Here is a 19,514-nt window from a genome sequence, read left to right as displayed (position 1 = left end):
CAACTTCATTTGTTAGTGTAAGTAATTTGAGGAAGACTAACATGCTCACAAAATGAGTCAGTCGTGTCTGTTTCACCACAGCCTCCCTCTACTTCCACTGCTGGCCCATTCTTTCTCTTACTGACAGTGTGGGCAGTGCTTTTGAAGAGGAAATATTTTTTTATATAAAAAAGTTTACTAACATCCATTCCTATTATTCTCATGACAAATTCTTGTGTACTGTTTTCATTGTGAGGGGACTCAGGGTCAGCTTTGAAGGACTGGTAGATGCTAACCAAACTCCAACCACAGACTTGACCATAACCATAACTATTTCTCACCAGAAGCAAAACATTGCCATATGATTAGTAGAGCTTAATGGGGCCAGTTCATGGCCCCGGACTTTTTTCTGTCTGCTAATTTCAGTCCCCTGACAGTCGTCTGCAACCATGCCCCTGTCAAATAACAATCATTTCATACCGAATACATTGAACACCATCTTATAATCCAAAACTCAAAAAAGAATCAGTCTGTTATGTACTGGGGCTGCAGAACAAACTCTGGCTTAATGCCCTGTCTGCAGACTGTACACCAAGAGTACTCATCTGGATCTGGAAATGCTCATCTATTTAACATGCATATCTACAACCTTTCTTCCTTTTCCAAGCAGTAATCCCCCCCAAAAGACTTGGTTGTTCTTAAAGTCAGGAATGACTGCCCACTGACAGCTGCTGTTGTCGCCCTCTTTTCATTGATGCTGACAAACTCACTCAGCACCACAAACCATGATATACTAGTCATATCCTCCATGTTACTCATGCTCCTTTAGTATTGGGACATCTTGCTCCTTTCTTGTTAATCTTGTTGTCCTCTTATTGGAATTCACTCTGACTGCCTGAAGACAAGCTGATCAAAGCTGCTGATTACTATGATTGAGGAAACTACAGATTTTCTACAGCCAACTTTGAAGCCAAAAGTGACTTTTTTTTAATATCAAAAGATAGGTTTAAGATGGCGTGTAAATTTCTATACAGAGGTAGAAACACCACACGTTTCATAAACATGTTATATGCAACAATGCTCAGTGTCTACAGCCATGCAGCCACTACAGCATCTCTGTGATGCTGTACGGTACAGCACTGCTTTGAGCTAAATAGTCACATTAACATGATAACATACTCACAATGATAACTCTAGCCTGTTTAGCAGGTATAATGTTCACCATCTTAAATTAGCATGTTTAGCATTTGCTTATCAGCACTAAACACACTTACACAGCAGAGGCTAACGGGAATGTGATTAGTTGTGCAAGTATTTGGTCATAAACAAAGTATTGGACAAACAGCAATGTTGACCTGATAATGGCCCTAGATGAAAGGTCACACGATAAAGGTCTGGCACTAAAGGAAAAGTGGATCACTAAAGTAATTACAATAAATTGTCCAGGAACCACGCATTTCTGTAAATAATCTATTGAGTAGATGTTCAGATATTTCACTGAAGAAGTGAAAAGTTTGACCTGCTGGTGGTGCTGGGGGAAAAGTCAGAGGATCACCAATTATCCTCTAGGTACCATGAATGTCTGTTCAAAATTTCATGGCAATCCATCCAATAGTCATCATTATATTACAGTCTGGACCATAGTGATGGAACAACCAACCAACCAACAGACATCGCCATCCCTACAGCCATGCCACTGACATGGCTATAAAATACTTCTGCCTTCTGCTCTTTCTTACACTTCATTAGTTGAATGCTGTCCTTTTCCTTTTTACATGTTGTCATACTAAATGTATGTTTTACATGCTAGCCAAACTCGTCTGCACTGCATACAAACAACTACAAAGGGTCCTATCACATTGCATGTGCAAGTACATGCTTTTTATTTTAGAAAATGTACTTTCTCTGGTTAAAATTATGCTCCTCTGCTGAGGTTACTTCCTTTGCAATCTTGTGAACTGTTGTTTTGTTATTGTTGCTCATTGTAAGGTAATTGCCAAGAAGTGACGAAATGTGAGGCTGGTAAATGTTTAAACATCACAAAGTTCTCGCAGTGACATTTACTTCCCTTCCCTTGTGCTCTCCCTCCCTTCTTTCTTTCCTCCCCCACTCTTTCTACTTACACCTCTCACTGGAGTGGAAAGCTATCAGACAAAGTGGTACTTGAGCGATTGACTAGGAAGTTTCTCTCATCTTTGCCTGGAAATGGTGGAATGTCCGTCACATCTCATTGGATCTCATTGGAAACTTCTGCCACCTATTGGTCTGACAGGAGGATTTCCAAACATGACATCATGATTCTTAGGAATTCTGGCAATCCTACCACATATCATTAATCAAAAAAGTGCACCAGTAAGACCTCATTCCTTTGATCGTTTTTCTCTCTTCCTTTCTACTTTTCTGCCCTTAAACACTTTTGTTTATCTCCCCCATATGCAGATAGTGATTACAAGAAATATGTCTTTCCACTTTTAGATTCTCAAAGCCAACAGCACTACACAAGAGGTAAAAACAGCATTTAAGTGAAAATCATGTCTCTTACAGACCCTGTCAAGTACTGCCTCATGAGTTGGATGACCTATTGCCTCCATTCACTATCTGGGTTTCGACTGTAAGAGTGGAAGAATAAATGACTATTCAAATCAACAATCTAACTGAGTTATGAGCTACTGCTGTGCATAATAGTATGATATGGTTTTACACACAAAAACAACTTAAGTTAAACATTAAAAATTCTTAACATTACATCTACTCCTCCCTTTTTGAGAAATCCAGAATCTATGAATATGTAAATATTGTTAATTTCAAGGGTTAAACTGCTGGACACAAGATATCTCCTTCACTGTAAAGTCCATTCTCAGTGTACGTAAGCTGGAGGCTTCCAAACTAGTTGTGATGTCACAAAATCATCTTGTAGGTGTTAAACTCAGATTTAAAAAGGTACACAGAGAAACTTTTCTCCTTCAAATGAATGTGAAATTACCCTTCTAGTGTCAAACTCTGCGCCTACATTATTCTGCACAGTAAATGTAGTGAAGGGGGACTTTTGCGACTTGCGTTTCCCTGAATAGCTGCCTGCATCCTTTTGACTGTCTTGGACCTGATACATTTAGATGTTGGTTTAATGTGTAGGCGCAGAGAAGCTATCATGTTAGTAATGGCAAGAGAGCAAAAAATTCCAGTTAGCATGCAATATCATAAAACATTATCTTGTGGTTCCATTACATAATCATCTACTGAGGCTACCCTTGGCACAGGAAATTAGTATCTCTTGCTTTTCCAAGATGAATTTAATCCCTGTGTGCGTTGTTAAACATTTATACAATATGGTGCATCAGTTATGGGGTATTTTTTACTTCTGTACTGAGAGACTTAGGACTTACTTACTGTTTTACACCAGTGTGTGTGCGAGATTGTTAATTTGTTATTATATTAAAGTCCACTACAGCTGTCCTGGAACTAGCTCGACGTGACATATTCTTTACATATTTAACAATTTATCCATTCAAATAGAAGCAGTACACTGAACCAATAAATGTATACCACTGTGAAAGTGTTTAAGTGTAATTTAAAACTAACGACCATATTATTTGTAGTTGTAAATATGTAAATACTGTATGTGTTTTATTTCCGCTATTTAAGGAAATATTAATCCACGCTATAATTTCAGCAATTACGACAGTATTACACTACAGAAAAAACATGTGATGTCAGTCTGTGATGTCAGAGTAACTCTCTCTGGAATCAAATGGAGAGAAATATGATCTGAGAAAAAAAAACACATCACCAGCCAACCCAGCCCTCCCTCTCCCACTCAGCCAAGTGAGACTTTTTCAGCCCTGTGCAGCAGATGACAACAGGCAGAAACAAGGAGTTTAATTACTTATGCAATGCACTGCATACTATATATGAATGTATAACTTTTATGCATGGTTTGAGTTCTAGGAGACATGAATCTTAATGAAGGTATTGTATGTATGTAGATGTGTTAAGTGTTATTCTTTTTTGTTGTCAGAAAAGAAAATCACCGACCGTAAACTTCCGGATAGCGTTGTGTTTTTGAATTCATGTTATGTACACTACTGGACTGTAGCTGTAGTTGTTAACGTGTTATTAAAATGACGGCATGCCCAAACTCTACGATATGCAAGGCAGCTTTATTTATTTAACCTCCAGTATTATGTTTCTTTTTTCTTTTAAAAAAACTGAAGAATGAGACACTAAATGCAAATATGCATGAAATAGAAGCCAGTGCACCAGAAGCTAGAATAGTGGGGTTGGACATCTATGTATTTGTTGTGGTGTATTTGATCTGCTCTAATTGGACAAAGTTCAATTTTGTTCAGGGGTCGAGGAGTTTGGGTTCAGGGACACTTGATGACAACATTTTGAGACAAAAAACTATAATTCAATAATCCAATTGACATTCATTACATGTAATTTTAAATGGAACTAAGAAACAAGACCATATTTCACTGATCCAGGCATTCCTGCACTGGGTGCGTGTTGCTTATCAAAGTGATTACAAAATCTTACAGATTACTTTTAAAGCCCTGAAGTAATGTGTCTGACCTTTTAGTGCCCCTTTCTCCCTTCTCATTGTTCCAAGATCTGAACTCAAACACAAAGTTGATACAGTCTTTGCTGTCAGGGCTCCTGGACTTTGAGGAGATCAGGGCAGCAAATGTTGTATCACTTTTAAAAACTCACCTTTACAAAATAGCATTTGATTGATTATATTCTTATTGTTCTAAGTTTTATCTGTCTTATTGTAAAGCACTCTTTACAAAAATTGTAACTATGTCTTATTGTAACTGCGTTGTTGAAAAGTCCAAGTGCATTATTATTATTGTCATTCCAAAAAGTGAAGGTCAAAACAAGTTGTGAAAATATGAAAAACAGTAAGATCTACGATTCTGTGGGAGTCATGATGTCAGTAGTGCTGGGAGAGAAGAGAATGAGAAAAACAGACATCTACTGGTTACACAAACACAAGTGGCAACAGTGTTTCCCTGATCAGGTTACTTCTTTTTATTTACCAAAGTGTGGCTATGAGTTAATAAACCAAACTCAGAGGCAAATGCCAGTAAAACATAAGAAAGCAATTATGCAGTAAAAATTAAATACAGACAGTCTTCTCCTTAAATTCAGATTCTTTTTCAGTTTAAGTGTTTACTGGTTAGTGTTTCTAAATTCATGAGCAAATTCAAACAGCATGAAATGGTCTACATTTCAGCCTACTACCCTATATTTCCATTTGGCCTCCATTAGGCTACTGTTGATAATTGCTCTGTTTGCTGTTGGGTATGAATGCAGGTATGGTTTCAGATTCACAAGAAGCTTGAACAACACTTTCTCATACATTTCTGCCTCCTATCCCTCGCCAGTTCTGGCCAGCTTTCACCTTGAAATAAATGCCAACATGTTGCTAATCAAGTCTTTCTTCACTCTTGGAAGTTGAAACACTGAAAGCAACCCTTTTTGATGTCTCCTTAACAAAAAACAGACAGTGTTTTTTTTTTTTTTGTCTGAACAAAACAGCTACAATACAGTGATGGGAGGGAGTGCTGGGACTAGTGAGGGAGGCCTCTAGTAAAGTTTGCTTACTTCATTGAGGAATGAGCTGGGGCTGGAGTGAGGTTGAAAACACTTCAGCTGTTGATACTCCTATAACCTGCAGTCTCAGCAGTGTCTGTTTTGAAGTAAACAGTTCCTGTGTGAGGTCTAGCCTGAAACACATTCATTCCTCTCATTTATGCATATAATTGAGAACTGTAGTTTCCAGAAATGTGGTGCCTTTTTGTGATATAGAAGTGGTATTTTTGTCCGTTTTCATCACGTGCTGCTGTGATTGGCAGAGTTGAATATAGTTAAAGACAAGTACTGTGACTGGTTGAAAGCGTGTGATTCATCACCACACTTGTGCTATTAATATTCCACTTTACCCAGCCCTTTTGCACATATAGCCTGCTGTGCCGATATGCACAAAAATATCAAGTCCACATGGATACGTCCTTATTGTCCTTGGACACTTGTCCTCACACTTTGCAATTAAAATGTCAAAATAGACTGCTTGCTGTCCTTGAAGGTTTTTTTTAGAAATCTTAACTTCAAAAGTTGGTTTGGCTATTGCACTGTAAAGGTATTAATGGTTTGTCCCTTATAGTATCTGTGATGGACCATTCACCCAGTATCAAAAATCCCAAACATCAAACAGGGAAATATCCTTGAACAAGGCCTCAATAGAGATCAGTTACACAGCTGTCCTCAGAACTCCAAAATCAGAACAGTATGTGACTGCCAGCACCATATTTAAACCCGAATGACAATTTACAAATTATTTCAGTTTTGGTTGGGTCTTTTCCTATGCAAAGGAAAAGCTTCCCTGCCTTACTCAGTAACACACACTGTGGTCCCACTTGATAGTAATAAGAACCACATTGAGTCTGTGATGACTACGATGTGGTTTTGGTTTTGAGACGTGCTCACATATCTCCTATGGCTGTTGGTGGTCATAGACAACTGGTCCTGTGAGTGTTCTGTGATGTTCTTGCATCTTCCAAGATATGACACAGTAATTAACCCAAACGTGAGTCCAAATTTACACAATGGTTAAATTCAATCACATTACCTCAGGTGCATCACAGGTGTAAGTTCATACGTTTTGTCATATCTGTATGTACACACACATTCTCATCTACAAACAAAAGCACATTCATCTTTAAATTGACACATTTTAGTAAACATCTTTCTATAAATAGTCTGATTTCTAGTGCATTGTGAATAGAGCAAAGAATAGGAAAGCCTGTTGTTGACTGTGTTTAAACAAGAATACTGCATGTGCAAATATCTACATCCAATCTAAAGCCTCAACTCTTTACCACAGTCACAACACTAAAGAACAACAGCAATGAGTGGTGATTATTAGGACCACTTCTTCATCAGCTGTCATCGCGTGGCATGAATGCACACTGTGAAATGGCCTGTCTAGACTTGACGTCATGTCACCGTCCAGACATATACACACACACATTCACACAAACTCATACACACACACTTAATAGATTCCTCCCTGTGTCCCCGGAGGTGCCCTTCCCACCTAATCCCCATACCTGGCACCAGCTGAGTAGCAAATGCTTGCCAGACTAAAGATTGCCAGATACAAAATTCCCAATGTCAACCAAATAAAAACACTTAATTACACTTTATTCAGATGAGCGTAAAGAGGTTTCATGTTACAATGTTGCTACCCAGTTTTGCTGCAGTGACGCTTCCCTGTGATAAAATGAATAACATGTCCATCTCTTCATGCTGGAGCAAAAATGCTAAATTCTCTCTGGGTATTTGTTCAATTCCTTTCTAATTGCTTTTAAGTGAGTAAGTAATACAATGTGTCATGCAGGTGACATCACCATGCTGTGTCAGTGTCACACTTAAAGAGATAGAGCACAAGATCATTTCAACCCCTTCTTCAATACTGGCTACTAACTGAATGTGTGTTTCGATGGGCTCATTACATTTACTTGCATATAAGAAACGAGGTCATTGGGGAGATCATGTTCAGATTAGAGAAAGTGTTTATATTACAATACACTGCAGTAACCTGCTTATTGTAAAACTGTTTAACAGCCATCAGATTTCTCTCCAGACTTTTTACTACCATATTTTTTATTATACATTTTAAATGCATTAGTAAAATGTGGCACAGCAGCCTTTTCTGAGCATTTGACCGACGGCTCTGACAAAGGACTCTTTAGTAAGAGACCACACAGTTTGCCTTTTAGTGTGCACATGTGTCTGAATTTTACAAATAATCTGCTGTTCAGCTGTGAAAAACAACATATTTAGATATATTTATTTCAGTTTCAGCTTCAGTCAGACTTTGGCTTTAATTATTTTGTCCTTTCATCCTGCCACACTGCTGTCAAAATTATACTTTCTCTGCTTGAATTTTTTGTCATGCACATGCACACATGTAGGAACCCATTTAGAAAACCTGTTATCCTTTCACATGCCCAATAAATCAGGTTTCTCTTGTAGAAATCGTGCTGTATTAACCAAGTTTCTGTAAATCCTTTACTCCGATGACAGGAAACAGGTTTCTTATTTTCATAATATTTAAGAAATCAGGGCATTGCAGAGAGCTGCCAATAACTAGGTTACTTAGACACATCAAATGACAAGACAGAAAAGTCCTGTCTGGTAATGATAGTGAGGTTGTGTGCTTTATCAAGGACAGACAATGTGTTCGAATCAATAAGTACGGAGAGCTTGACAGAGGGAGTGAAGATTGAAAGAGAGGCAAAAAGAGACACAAAGATAGAACAAATAATAGGACGAATACTAGGACAATCTGGAAGCAATGGTAAAGAGAAGAGGAGACGGGAGACATAAAGGAAAGGAAGAAAACAGAGACAAAAGCCAGAGTTGAAGATGAGAAAGAGAACAAAATGAAAACAAGACGGCAGGGACTTCAGTGACAAATGCATGAGTGAGACACACGTATATAGCTCGGTCTAAATCATTACAGGCATCAAACAACAGGGTTTCCTGCACATAAGCTGCTTTGTGCCTCTGGTTTAATAGACAGCTTGCGCTCATGACAATCTGGCCCGGCGCATTCAAGGCAGGGAGAGTTAAAAATGTATTACCAGGCTTAGCAACAACTCAAGTTACAGTTGTAAGTCACCTACACTTACATGTCAGGATGTCCCAATCTAGTTTTTCTTGATCCTAATCCGAGTCCTTTAATATTGGGTATCTGCTGACACCATGTCCGATTTGATACTTATATTTACATAGCAGCAGAGACGCATTGAAATAACAGGTATGACCTTCCAAATTAATTTAATCTAAAAATACTGAAGATCCAGGTTCAAAACTATAAAATTATCTTAAATAATTGACATGATATGGATGAAAGTTTAACTGAACCCCTAAATTTGACGTGATGCGAACTGCTAGAAAAACGACATATCACTCCGTTGGATTTGTTGGAACCATGGAAACACTCTAAGTACAGACATCGGCTTGCAGAGAGCACACAAACCTGACAACAGCTCACTTTAATTTTGGCCTGTCATCAAGTTACTCACAAAATTTATGTTAATTAGCAACAGCTGATATGATCTGTCAGCCTACAACACAGTAGAGTAAAGGGCTGCACAATATTGGAAAAAACTGACATTTCGATATCTCTTTCTGCAATATATATATGTTGCCATATGTACAGGAAATTTCACCAGATACATTCAGTGTGTTATTCATGTACAGATATACAATTAACAATCATAATTTACATCATTTGGGTACTTTAAAAGTCTATCCTCTTCTAACAAAACAAAACCTCCCTCCTTCTTCTACCACACTTGGTTCAGCCCTCTGCCACCCCTCCAGAAATCAGCTTGGACTCTTCCACTTTCGGTTTCACATACACAACTCTGACGCCACATTAACAGGTGGAGAGAGAATAGGTGAAGAGATATTTGGGAAAAACAACACGTTTCTTAATAAACTTAGGAATGGACTTGTGTCTCACATTTGTGTTATTTACATGTAATCTACCATTTCTTACTATGTTCAAATGTATGCTTAATTTGCGTGGTGGAAGATAAACAGGCCTCGGCTGAGGATGGTAAAACTCTCATACTCAAGCAACAAACAGATTTATCTATATGCTGGCAAGATGTAAGTACAGACAAATCTGGATTAGGGGTGTCCGTGTCGGTTAATTTTGCTTTCAATAGACTAACACCTATTAACCGGTAATTAACTGGTTAATTTTTTAGAAAAGTTGTGTATGTAGCTTTCGTTTGTGAGAGCTGTCCAGCAGTTGCTGGTAAGAGTTAGCTTGTCTGCCCTGGTTAGCTTGACTTTCAGCTCATCCTTCTTCACCTCAAAGTGTTTTCAATGCGTTTTGTCACATTATCTTTCGATGGCAAACGCTGTAAACACACCTGTCACCTGCCCTGCATGGTGCTGTTAAATCAGAAACACTGCAGCTACACCTCACCTTATCTTTATACAGTCTATGGGCTACACACAGCACACAGCTGTGCATGACTATGCTAACAATGCTAGCCATGCTAATTTGCTGCTAGCCACCCTGCAGGTTAGTAAAATGGATCTGTCACGTCTCTTTGTATCCTCGGGTTGGTGCTCCTGTCAGTGTTGGAGCCTCCATGTGAGACGCTTCACTTGGTAAATGTGTCTTTTTAAAATTTATTGCGGCGCTGCACCCATCCTCAGTCCCGCAGGGTACCAGAATTTGGCACCAACTGAATAAACGAGAATAACATGAAGTAACGGGTTTAGTAACAAACCCTAGTATGCAAATTAACCTATAAACCAACATGCATAAGTGGTGAAAAATATTCTCGGTGGTTAACTGATTAATGGTTAGTTTGCTATGTGCTCTGGTGAAGGGGTGCACTTGATCTGTTTATCAAACAACCAAAAAAGGCTCATTTTCAGGTTGTGGTAGGCAACTTGTGGGGCCTGCTTTGGTTGTTTGATAAATTGATGAAGAGCACTCCTTCACCAGTGCACATTGGGAATTGATCAAACTGTTTATCCTAGAACCCTTAAATCAGACTAAATTATGTAATACCAGACAGACTTTTCTTTTAGATTAGTCATGGAAAATGAGAACCTTGCGAGGTTTCCTTTTGGATCAAGCAGCAAAAAAGTTGTAGCATGATGTGTTTGAGTTAATTTGCCTTACTTGATATTGCGCGTCCTGCAATGTGACTACTGCACATGCTCACATTGCAATGTCGATGCTGAAACAATATATTGTGCAGCCCTAGTAGAGTATAGTAATGAAAGGATCTACATTTGATCGGCTTTATATACTTATCCTTTAAAATATGCCTGGATCAGCCTTGATACTGATCCTTGGGATCAGCTGGGTACTTCTTTATTTATATGGATTAATAGCTTGCAACATTTTCATGACAGAGGAGACCTGGCTCATAAGCCAACTCTTAGTGCCATGTTACGATCTCTCCCTGCTCTTTGCTGTATGCAAGATTTCTCTGCATGCCAAAGGTGTTGACCTTAACACTCGCTTGTCTCCCATGTGCCCTCTTCCTGTTCAACTTAAACCACTTATGTCTCCCAGATGAAATGGGTTGAGAAATAATCAGGCTTATCCTGCCAAGCAAACAGCAAAGACAGAGTAACTACATAAAAAAAGAGTTAAGGCGAGAACTTTAGTAAGGAAGGATTACATGTAGTTTTAACTGCAAATACTAACAAATAGTTAATTTCAGCATCAGCATTTGTGTCTTAAATGTTCTTTTCAACCTCCTGCATTTAAGTTCATCTGCCTATGCAAGACTTGCTTTACATTTCTTAGTGCAAAGGAAGAATACTTAATTGACATTCACTGGGTTTTCCGGTGGGAGGGGAAGGAAATACATGGGAAGTGCTTCACGCTTCTCAACAAGCGCTTCGCCCCTTGCCTTAGTCAAGGCTGAGTGAAGAGAACAAGCCACAAAGGTATTGTGTAAAACAAGTTTTTGGGGTCAGGAATACTGATGTTTGTGCGTCACATCTTGTATCATTTTTCTGCATCATTGATGCAGTGCAAAATAACATAAAACTAAACCAGGCATGTTTGCTTGTTTTAAAGCCATAGGGAAAGGGGGGAAAATGAATGCTAAAAAATGGGAAGTGTTGAGTAAGTCACAAACAGAGCAGAAAGGGGCTGCTTTAATAAGAACAGGATCGGAAAAGGCTCATTATGAAAACTGACCAGTGGAACATTATGCAAGAGCATCAACTCTCAAGACTCCACATTTACGTCATATACATTTGGAACAAGAACAGTACACCTTCACTCAGCCAAACAAAAAAGGGTTGCATGTCAACATTTCACCTCAAACTAAATCTGCTACTGCAATCCAAATAAAAACTAGTAAGTAGAGGCATCAAAACATCATGTGCTTGTTTTTACCCTCTGCAACTCATCCATAACGGATGGCACCATAAATCGCTCAAATTCTTTTGCTCTGTGTCTGTTTAGCAGGGGAGTAAGGGTCCAGGCAGGGGGGCAAAGAGAAAAAGAGAACAGATTTCATCATCCTTTGCTGTGGTGGCAGCCTACACTAACTTCTCTAAATCAAACGTGTCATCCGTGGGACCAGTGTTTTTCCAACCACAATAATGTCCCACCAGACTGGCTTTGACCCAATCCAGAAAAACCTCTTTTGAAAACCCCCTAATGCGCTCTGTCCAAATTTGGTAGCACTCTCGTTGGTGGTCCCCCGGTGCCTCTTTGTGTGTGTGTTAGTGTGTGTGTCTGTGCGTGTATGTTTTTCATCTTTTCAGGAGGCTAGGTTGGGTGAGCCTTCAAAATATGCACTGCACCTGTCAAGTGCCTAGTGTGCAGAAAACATAAATTATTTTAACTCTCAACAAAACAATACATTTTCTTGTGCCACTGAGTTGCTTGCAGGAGGAGGGATAGCACTGATTTATCCCTCTCTTAAGGCTCCCTTTAAGGACTGGAGGCCTCCCATTGCATTTGTTATGTTTATGTATCTCCACCTCAAGATCCCTCATCTGTGCTTATTAAACGGCTTCCTCGAGTGCTGAACATTTCCAGGAATAACAGTGCGCAGATTGTACAGCCACTTTAAAAAACATTAACAGGTCTGACGTCTGTACACAAATGTCAGTCCATGACCGAAAGGTGTGATGCTACTGGAGGTAAAAACAAACATGCTTTTGCATCCTTTGCTTACACTGTTTTGTGTAAGCAGTTAATATTGAGAGATGAGATTAAATGAGATATAAAACAGGTGTTATCATGTAAAAGGGGAAACAAACTGACATGTTTTTAAAAAGGCAAATCTGCACATTCAGATTTGTGATGTTACCAAAACAACCCATGCACATACTTGAAGAAAGAAGATACCGTGAGAATTTTATGGTTATAAACCCATGAAAATCAGTATTGAGTATTAGTAACTAGTACTAAACACTGAACAACTGCAGGAGAAAAATCTCAAATAATGTTTTTAAAGCTTGTATTGTTTAAGTGTTATTCATTAGAGAGAATAAGTCTATGTTACCATGGAACTGGCCATATCAGTGATCAAGTTTTGAGTCCTAAAACCTGGAGTTAAGTTACCTTTTTTAAGCCACAAGGCCTCTGCTAAAAATTATTAAAAAGTTAGCATATATTAATTGATTGTGCTCAATAGAGATTTTTCTTTTTATCTTGTCAAATAAAATAAACCATTAAAATCTATATGTTATAAGTTTGATATGATGACATATGTCCGAATAAAGAATAGAAATTGCAAAGAAATGGCACATCAATACCCTAGTACTTGCGGCTGTTTTCAAATAAATACTTCACTGTATATTCAAAGAGTGGTTATTGCTTTTTTTCCCTCAACCGTAGTGCCTTTGATGCAGTTTTCCAGTGTAAAACCACATGTAGAAAACCAATTAAATTATCTTGAGGCTGCAGCCAATGAACCTGCAAATATCTGGTTTGACCCACAAGAAAACGTCATTGCTAGACCACTCTATTTCAACAAACACAGACTCACCCACAAATTGTCATTGTGAGTTTCACCCGGCAAAAGAGGAAATTGTAAAATTCAAATTCTTAAAGCTTGTACACCAAGGCTGCTCATGTGTTTCTTACCTCCAAGCTCTTTTACATTCAAGATGGCATTTGGAAATGGCACTGCTTTGATGCTGAAACCTGAGAGGAGAAAAATGAGAGTCCATCAGTGAAATGACAAAGAAATTTTTACGTGTATCTGAGTTTGTGTGTGTATGTGTGGACAGCACGTGTTAGGAGTGATGAAAGTCAACTTTTAGGAATGTTGGCTGGATTGCCTTTCAATAGTGAGAAAATGGCAAAAAAAAATGGACTTAAGAAATCTACTTTATCATTTAGTTTCCCTGGGATATTTAGTGAACCTTTTCCAAACCACCAGCTGATGAACACAAAGAGCACTGACAACATATTTGTGTTGTAAAAAAGAAAGAAAAGAACACTTTGTGTGGTCTGGGTTAGCAAAACAGAAAAACAAGAAAAGCTAAACAGAATAGTGTTTTGTTCCATGTTGGAGCTGGTGGAGAATAAGTTAATGTCTAAAGTGCTACCATGTATTATGTGGTTTGTTTCTGTGGTTGCATACAGTGGGAAATAATAAAGAAACCCACTGACAAAAGACATTTAATGTTGTTCAAATTATGCTAAATTGTCTTGGTGGGAATTTCTTTCTTGGTAACATTCACAAACAGGAGGAGAGATAGGAGAGAAAACCGATTATGATTTTCTAAACATTTGAATGAACTGCTAAATGTGGCTTTTAAGCACATTATAACATTCCAAAATCATGGAGTAAGAAGTGAGAGAAACCACAGGACACTTCCCCTTCATTGTTCGTAATGATCTTTTCTGTAGATGTTGGCAGATAGAGACAGTGCTGACAGCTAAATCTAATTTCAGAGAAGTTAAGGAGACACGTGACCTGAAGACAAGATGGCTGCATAGCTCTGTTGCTCTTGCCCCATCTTTCCCAAATCATCTAGTTAAACATATTAGTTCAACATTTTTCTGAACACGAACATTCAATAATGCAGTCAGAGAAAACAAACAACTGTGGCATCCAAGCAAACCAACACTAATTTGAGTTAAACATCAAGCAAACCCAACAGTGGTATGGAGGATAAAGTATTAAGTACGATCAAGCTAACCATGGCCGAACAGCGTCAGTGTATGGAATCCAAGTTCACAGAATTGAATGATACACTTGACAAAATGCATCACAACATCTCTATCTGCACAAAGGATGTGTCTTTACAACAATCATACACTTCCATTCTTTCTAAGCATATGGACACCACAGAGAAGACCAGTACTGACAACAGGTGTAAGATAGGGATGCATGATATTGGATTTTTTGCCGATATTCGATATGCCGATATTTCCAACTATGGCCGATTGCCGATGCCGATATATGCACATATTTTTTTCCAGATGGCTGAGGAGACTATTATGCATGCCAACACAGATTGTACTAAGTATGATCAAGAAAGACAATATATGAAGGAAGAATTTAGGAAGCCTTAAAACTTTAATGAACCTGCCAAATTGGTGGAGCAATAGAGTTTTCATTGAGTTCATTAGACAGACAGGATTAATGTGTAGGATTTAATCTCGGGTCCACACTCCGGAGCAGAAGGTGGTGGTAATGCACCTAATTCGCTGGTTGCCAATTGCCATTATAAACCAAAAAGATTTTTTTTTTTCCAAACAGAGTGGTACATCCTGTCAGCCGAGGTGTTTCCTATCTGTGCAGCCGAACTTAGCAGCACCTCAACTGACGCCTGGGACACACTGGATGCATGAATCTCAGCAGTGCGTGTGCATCGCTGAACTGCTGCGTCTCTCACGCTTGCAGCGTCCACACTCGATGCGTGTCTGCTGCGGCGCTTCTGCCACTGGCAGCACTATCTTTCTCGTTTTCCCTGTCTATTTCTGCTGAGAACCGCACGCGTCACGCGGAGAAAATAGGCGAGACCTCGAATCTCTAGAGGAAGCGACGCAGCAGCCTCACGTGACACACGCGTCTCACGCGGGCAATGTGGCCGCTCTAACTTGTTAACATGGGCGCCGAAATGAAAAGAAAGAGGTTCCGCGACGCACACGCGCTGCTCACGCATCCAGTGTGTCCCAGGGGTGACTGTTTCTCCCTGACAGTCCCAGTGCTTCCTCCACAGGCTTCACTTCACTCAAGCTGCCCGTCAGACCAGCTGCTTCTTCCCACTTTAACCTGAATAACAAACCAGGGCTCAGTGCTCTGGTTGGATCCACATGGAGAGCCGGGGCTAACGTTAGCCGAGAGGTTAGCGGAGCGTTAGCTGCAGCATGGCTGGAGGGAAGTACAGCCAGCTAGCCTCTGCTAGCCTCCCAGCTAACGTTAGCCCCAGTTCTGCATGTGGATCCAACCAGAGCACTGAGCCACAGTTTGTTATTCACGTTTATCATTTATTGCCAATTAGTGAACGAGTAGTAATTTAACATAAAAAATGTGGCCTTCCCCGACTTTCTCGGTTGTCTGTAACAACCTGTGGACTGATTTTCTATGTGAAGGCCCCAGGCCGGGAGACAACATTCACAGAATACTTCATGTATAACACTTTTCAAGAGATATTAAAACACCCTATGTTGTATTGTCACTCAATGCAGAAAAAGCCTTTGATCGGCTTGAGTGGCAATACCTATGGGAGGTGCTTGAGAAGTTTGGCCTTGGCCAGGGCTTCATTAAGCTGGTTAAGGTACTTTATACAAATCCTTCAGCCATGGTGACAGCCAACAACGTCTTATCTACCCCGGTCTTCATCTCTAGAGGGTCCCATCAGTGCTGTCCTCTCTCTCCTCTGTTATTTTCTCTTTCTCTAGAACCTCTAGCCCAAATTATGAGACAACATTCCCTTTTTGAACCTATCACTTTTTGCAATACACACCATTCTCTGTCCTTATTTGCAGATGATATACTACTGCATGTCAATAATGCCCCTTCTTCAATTCCTCACATTTTGAATGTCTTTGCCCAATTTAGTTCTCTCTCTGGATATAAGATCAATTGGTCCAAGTCCCAACTAATGCTTCTTAATCTGTCCTTAAACCCATCTACACGCCCACCTCATATTCCAGTGGTTAAATCTTTCAAGTATCTAGACGTTAATATCAACCCCTCTTTACAATCTATTTCCAGGAAGAACTTCCAAATCATTTTAAGACAAGTAGAGGAAGACTTGGATAGATGGACAAACATACCTAACTCTTTGTCAGCTCGAGTCCCCATAATCAAAATGGACATTCTCCCCAGAGTAAACTTCTTTTCCAATAATGATACCCCTTCTTCCCCCAAATGACTATTGGGATTAATTAAACAAAGTAATTTCTAAGTTTGCGTGGGGTGGTAAACGGCCATGTACTAAGTTGTCCACATTGCAGAGAAGTAAAAGCGATGGTGGCTTGGCTGTCCCGAATTTTAAATTGTATTTCTGATCATATATGTTACGCCCTGTGTTAACATGGCTTGAGTCCAATGCTCAGGTCTCATGGAGACCAATAGAAGAGAACCTCACCCACCCTCATCAGTTACAGGACCTCATTTATTCTGCTTTGCCTCTTGCTAAATGGTAAGTGTGAGCTTGGTCCAGTTATATCCTTTTAACTGTCAACATGTCAGTTAGTAGAAAATCATCACACTCAGACCTCTTTAAAATGGCGCACTCATAGTCCCATATTTAATAACTCAAATATTATTACATAAGGAGCACCCTTTCAGTTTTCACAAACGTGAAAGGCCCTCTATAGAGCCAGTGTTTGGTTTGTCCGTTCTGGGCTACTGTAGAAACATGGTGGTGCAACATGGCGGGCTCCGTGGAAGAGGACCCACTCCCTATGTAGATATGTAGGGCTCTTTGTAAGGTAATAAAAACACAACAATTCTTATTTTTACTTACTTACTTACTTATGAATATTATATTCAATTTCTGCCAAGTCCGTTCCACTAGATGCCACTAAATTCTACACACTGCACCTTTAAAGTGCACAATGACTAAATCTAAAATGGGACTTCTGCAACAGTTCAACGCTGACTGCTGACAAAGCCAGGGGAGGGAAGAGGAATGTCAGTGTCCTTGAGGGACTGCATTGCGTATATTGAAAGCAGAGCATTGACTACCAGCAGAATGATGTACGAACCCCTAAAGCCTCCTCTTCTGGACATACTTAACACCAGCCTCCCACTTGACTAGAAGAAAGAAGCTGAGTATTGGCTGGTGAGATACAGCAGAGTGTTTCTGGCATGACTACTGGGTAGACATACCGAAGACACGCTTCCCCCTATTGGAGAGCTGTAATACCTGGATAGCATTATCTATCTGTGATTCCAATTCGGAGGACAACATGTTCTTGAAGCATGACAGCACTTCAGAAGCTTGGAAAACATGCAAGAAGGGAAGGGAGTACAGGTCTATCTGCATGCCTCTATTTAGGTATACACATTTTTACAGTGAAAAATGTCCCTTTTTTCCCACTGATCCATATGTAATGTGCACATACCTGTGGTAGGAACAATTCCGTCGCTGCCCTCACTACAGAGGCGTGAGAGCAGGCTGGTCTTTCCAGCACCTGTCAGGCCAATGCACACCACATCATACTCTGGTCTTGGCGGTGGGGGTCCTTTACAGCACAGTGCCCGGAAACACTGAAAACAAGACAAATAAAAGAATGAATACTTTGGAAAAAAAGATCAAATGCACCTGGAGGGATAGGGTAGTGATTAAGATTCTACATTTGGAATCACAACAAGTTCAGCTACCCTAAAAGTGAATATTCTTGGCATAAACTTGCATCTCTCAAACTCTGCAGGAAGACTCTCATGGGCCTCCCTGCTGTCTTCATATGATGGAGCAGGAAACCCCACTACATCTCAAAAACGTGTCTGTCTATGAAACACTTCCAGATTGTCAGTTGATGTAAGAGGAGCAAACCAGAAAGGTTTTTTTTGTTTTGTTTTGTTTTTTTAAAGGAATGTAACACCACAAGATGTTTTTACATCTATGATTTAATGTAATCATGTCATATAGTCTACATAAAAAGAAAAGATGTGAAGGAGAATAAGAGTGTCAAATGCACACATCTAAGCACTAGCGCAACATGTTTTTGTCTGCAGTGTCTGTGTGTGTGGACCCTGTCTGATTGGGCCCTTATTGCAGCCAGAGGCAGACCTGACACTCAATGAATCACGGCCTGGGACTGAGGGCCTGCTGTGAGACATTAAGGAGCAAATGCAGTGTGAACCGTGAATGAGATCTTTAAACTTGTGTGGAGAGATCAGTATCCAAAACTAAAAAGAGATCTCTTTTATTAGCAAGACAGGAACCAGTCTGGACAAGGCAGGGCAGACACACACACACACACCCTCACTCTCCCATCTACTATATCACATTTCAGGTGGAAGAACATCAACACAAGATTGCTTACTGCTCTTGTCAGGGGACGACCCTGTTCAACACACTGCTACTCTGTTCAATCAAAGACTCTGACAGGAAGGAAAACACAAGCACAAGTGTACATGAACTGCAGCACATCTGTGCGCACATTCTCCAGGTGTGCTTTGGCATGCCATTAAAACATATACCTCAGTGGGGAGAAGCAGATATAAACAAATGGGAGGGTAAACAAATATGCTGTATCAACTTTCAAGTATCTTTGGCAAATGTTCAAGATTTAGGTTCAATACAAGACAACAAGAATTTCTTTTCGAAAATTAAATTTTAACTCATTTCTTATCATGAGATGCATGAAGCACTATGAACAAGCATTTTCTTCAGACTAGCAGCGCTTGCTATGAGATACGACCACTGCCTCTTTGAAATCAGACAGGAACAGGGGAGCGGCAAAGAGTGTTGCAGCCTCAAGTCTTCCGCAGACCCCCAGACATCAGTGACCACCAGGGTCAGTTTTCAGAGCCGTGCCAAAACAG

At 39.8% G+C, this 19,514-nt stretch overlaps 1 protein-coding gene across 4 annotated transcripts in view; it reads right to left on the bottom strand.

Annotated features, from left to right (window-relative positions):
* LOC121903653 (ADP-ribosylation factor-like protein 15) overlaps positions 1-19,514 on the bottom strand; it is a 121,105-nt gene that overhangs the window by 59,174 nt on the left and 42,417 nt on the right. For all 4 annotated transcript variants that reach the window (XM_042420881.1, XM_042420879.1, XM_042420882.1 and 1 more), the window contains exons 2-3: positions 18,089-18,233; positions 13,643-13,702 (exon numbers count right to left, since the gene is read on the bottom strand). In XM_042420881.1, the coding sequence (XP_042276815.1) occupies positions 13,643-13,702; positions 18,089-18,233 (205 nt within the window). The remainder of the gene's footprint in view (positions 1-13,642; positions 13,703-18,088; positions 18,234-19,514) is intronic.

Source organism: Thunnus maccoyii, chromosome 9 (genome assembly GCF_910596095.1).
Source record: "Thunnus maccoyii chromosome 9, fThuMac1.1, whole genome shotgun sequence".
In the NCBI taxonomy this organism is placed as follows: domain Eukaryota; kingdom Metazoa; phylum Chordata; class Actinopteri; order Scombriformes; family Scombridae; genus Thunnus; species Thunnus maccoyii.
The sequence above is the reverse complement of the archived record's forward strand: the minus strand, read 5'-3'. Positions and strand labels throughout refer to the sequence as shown.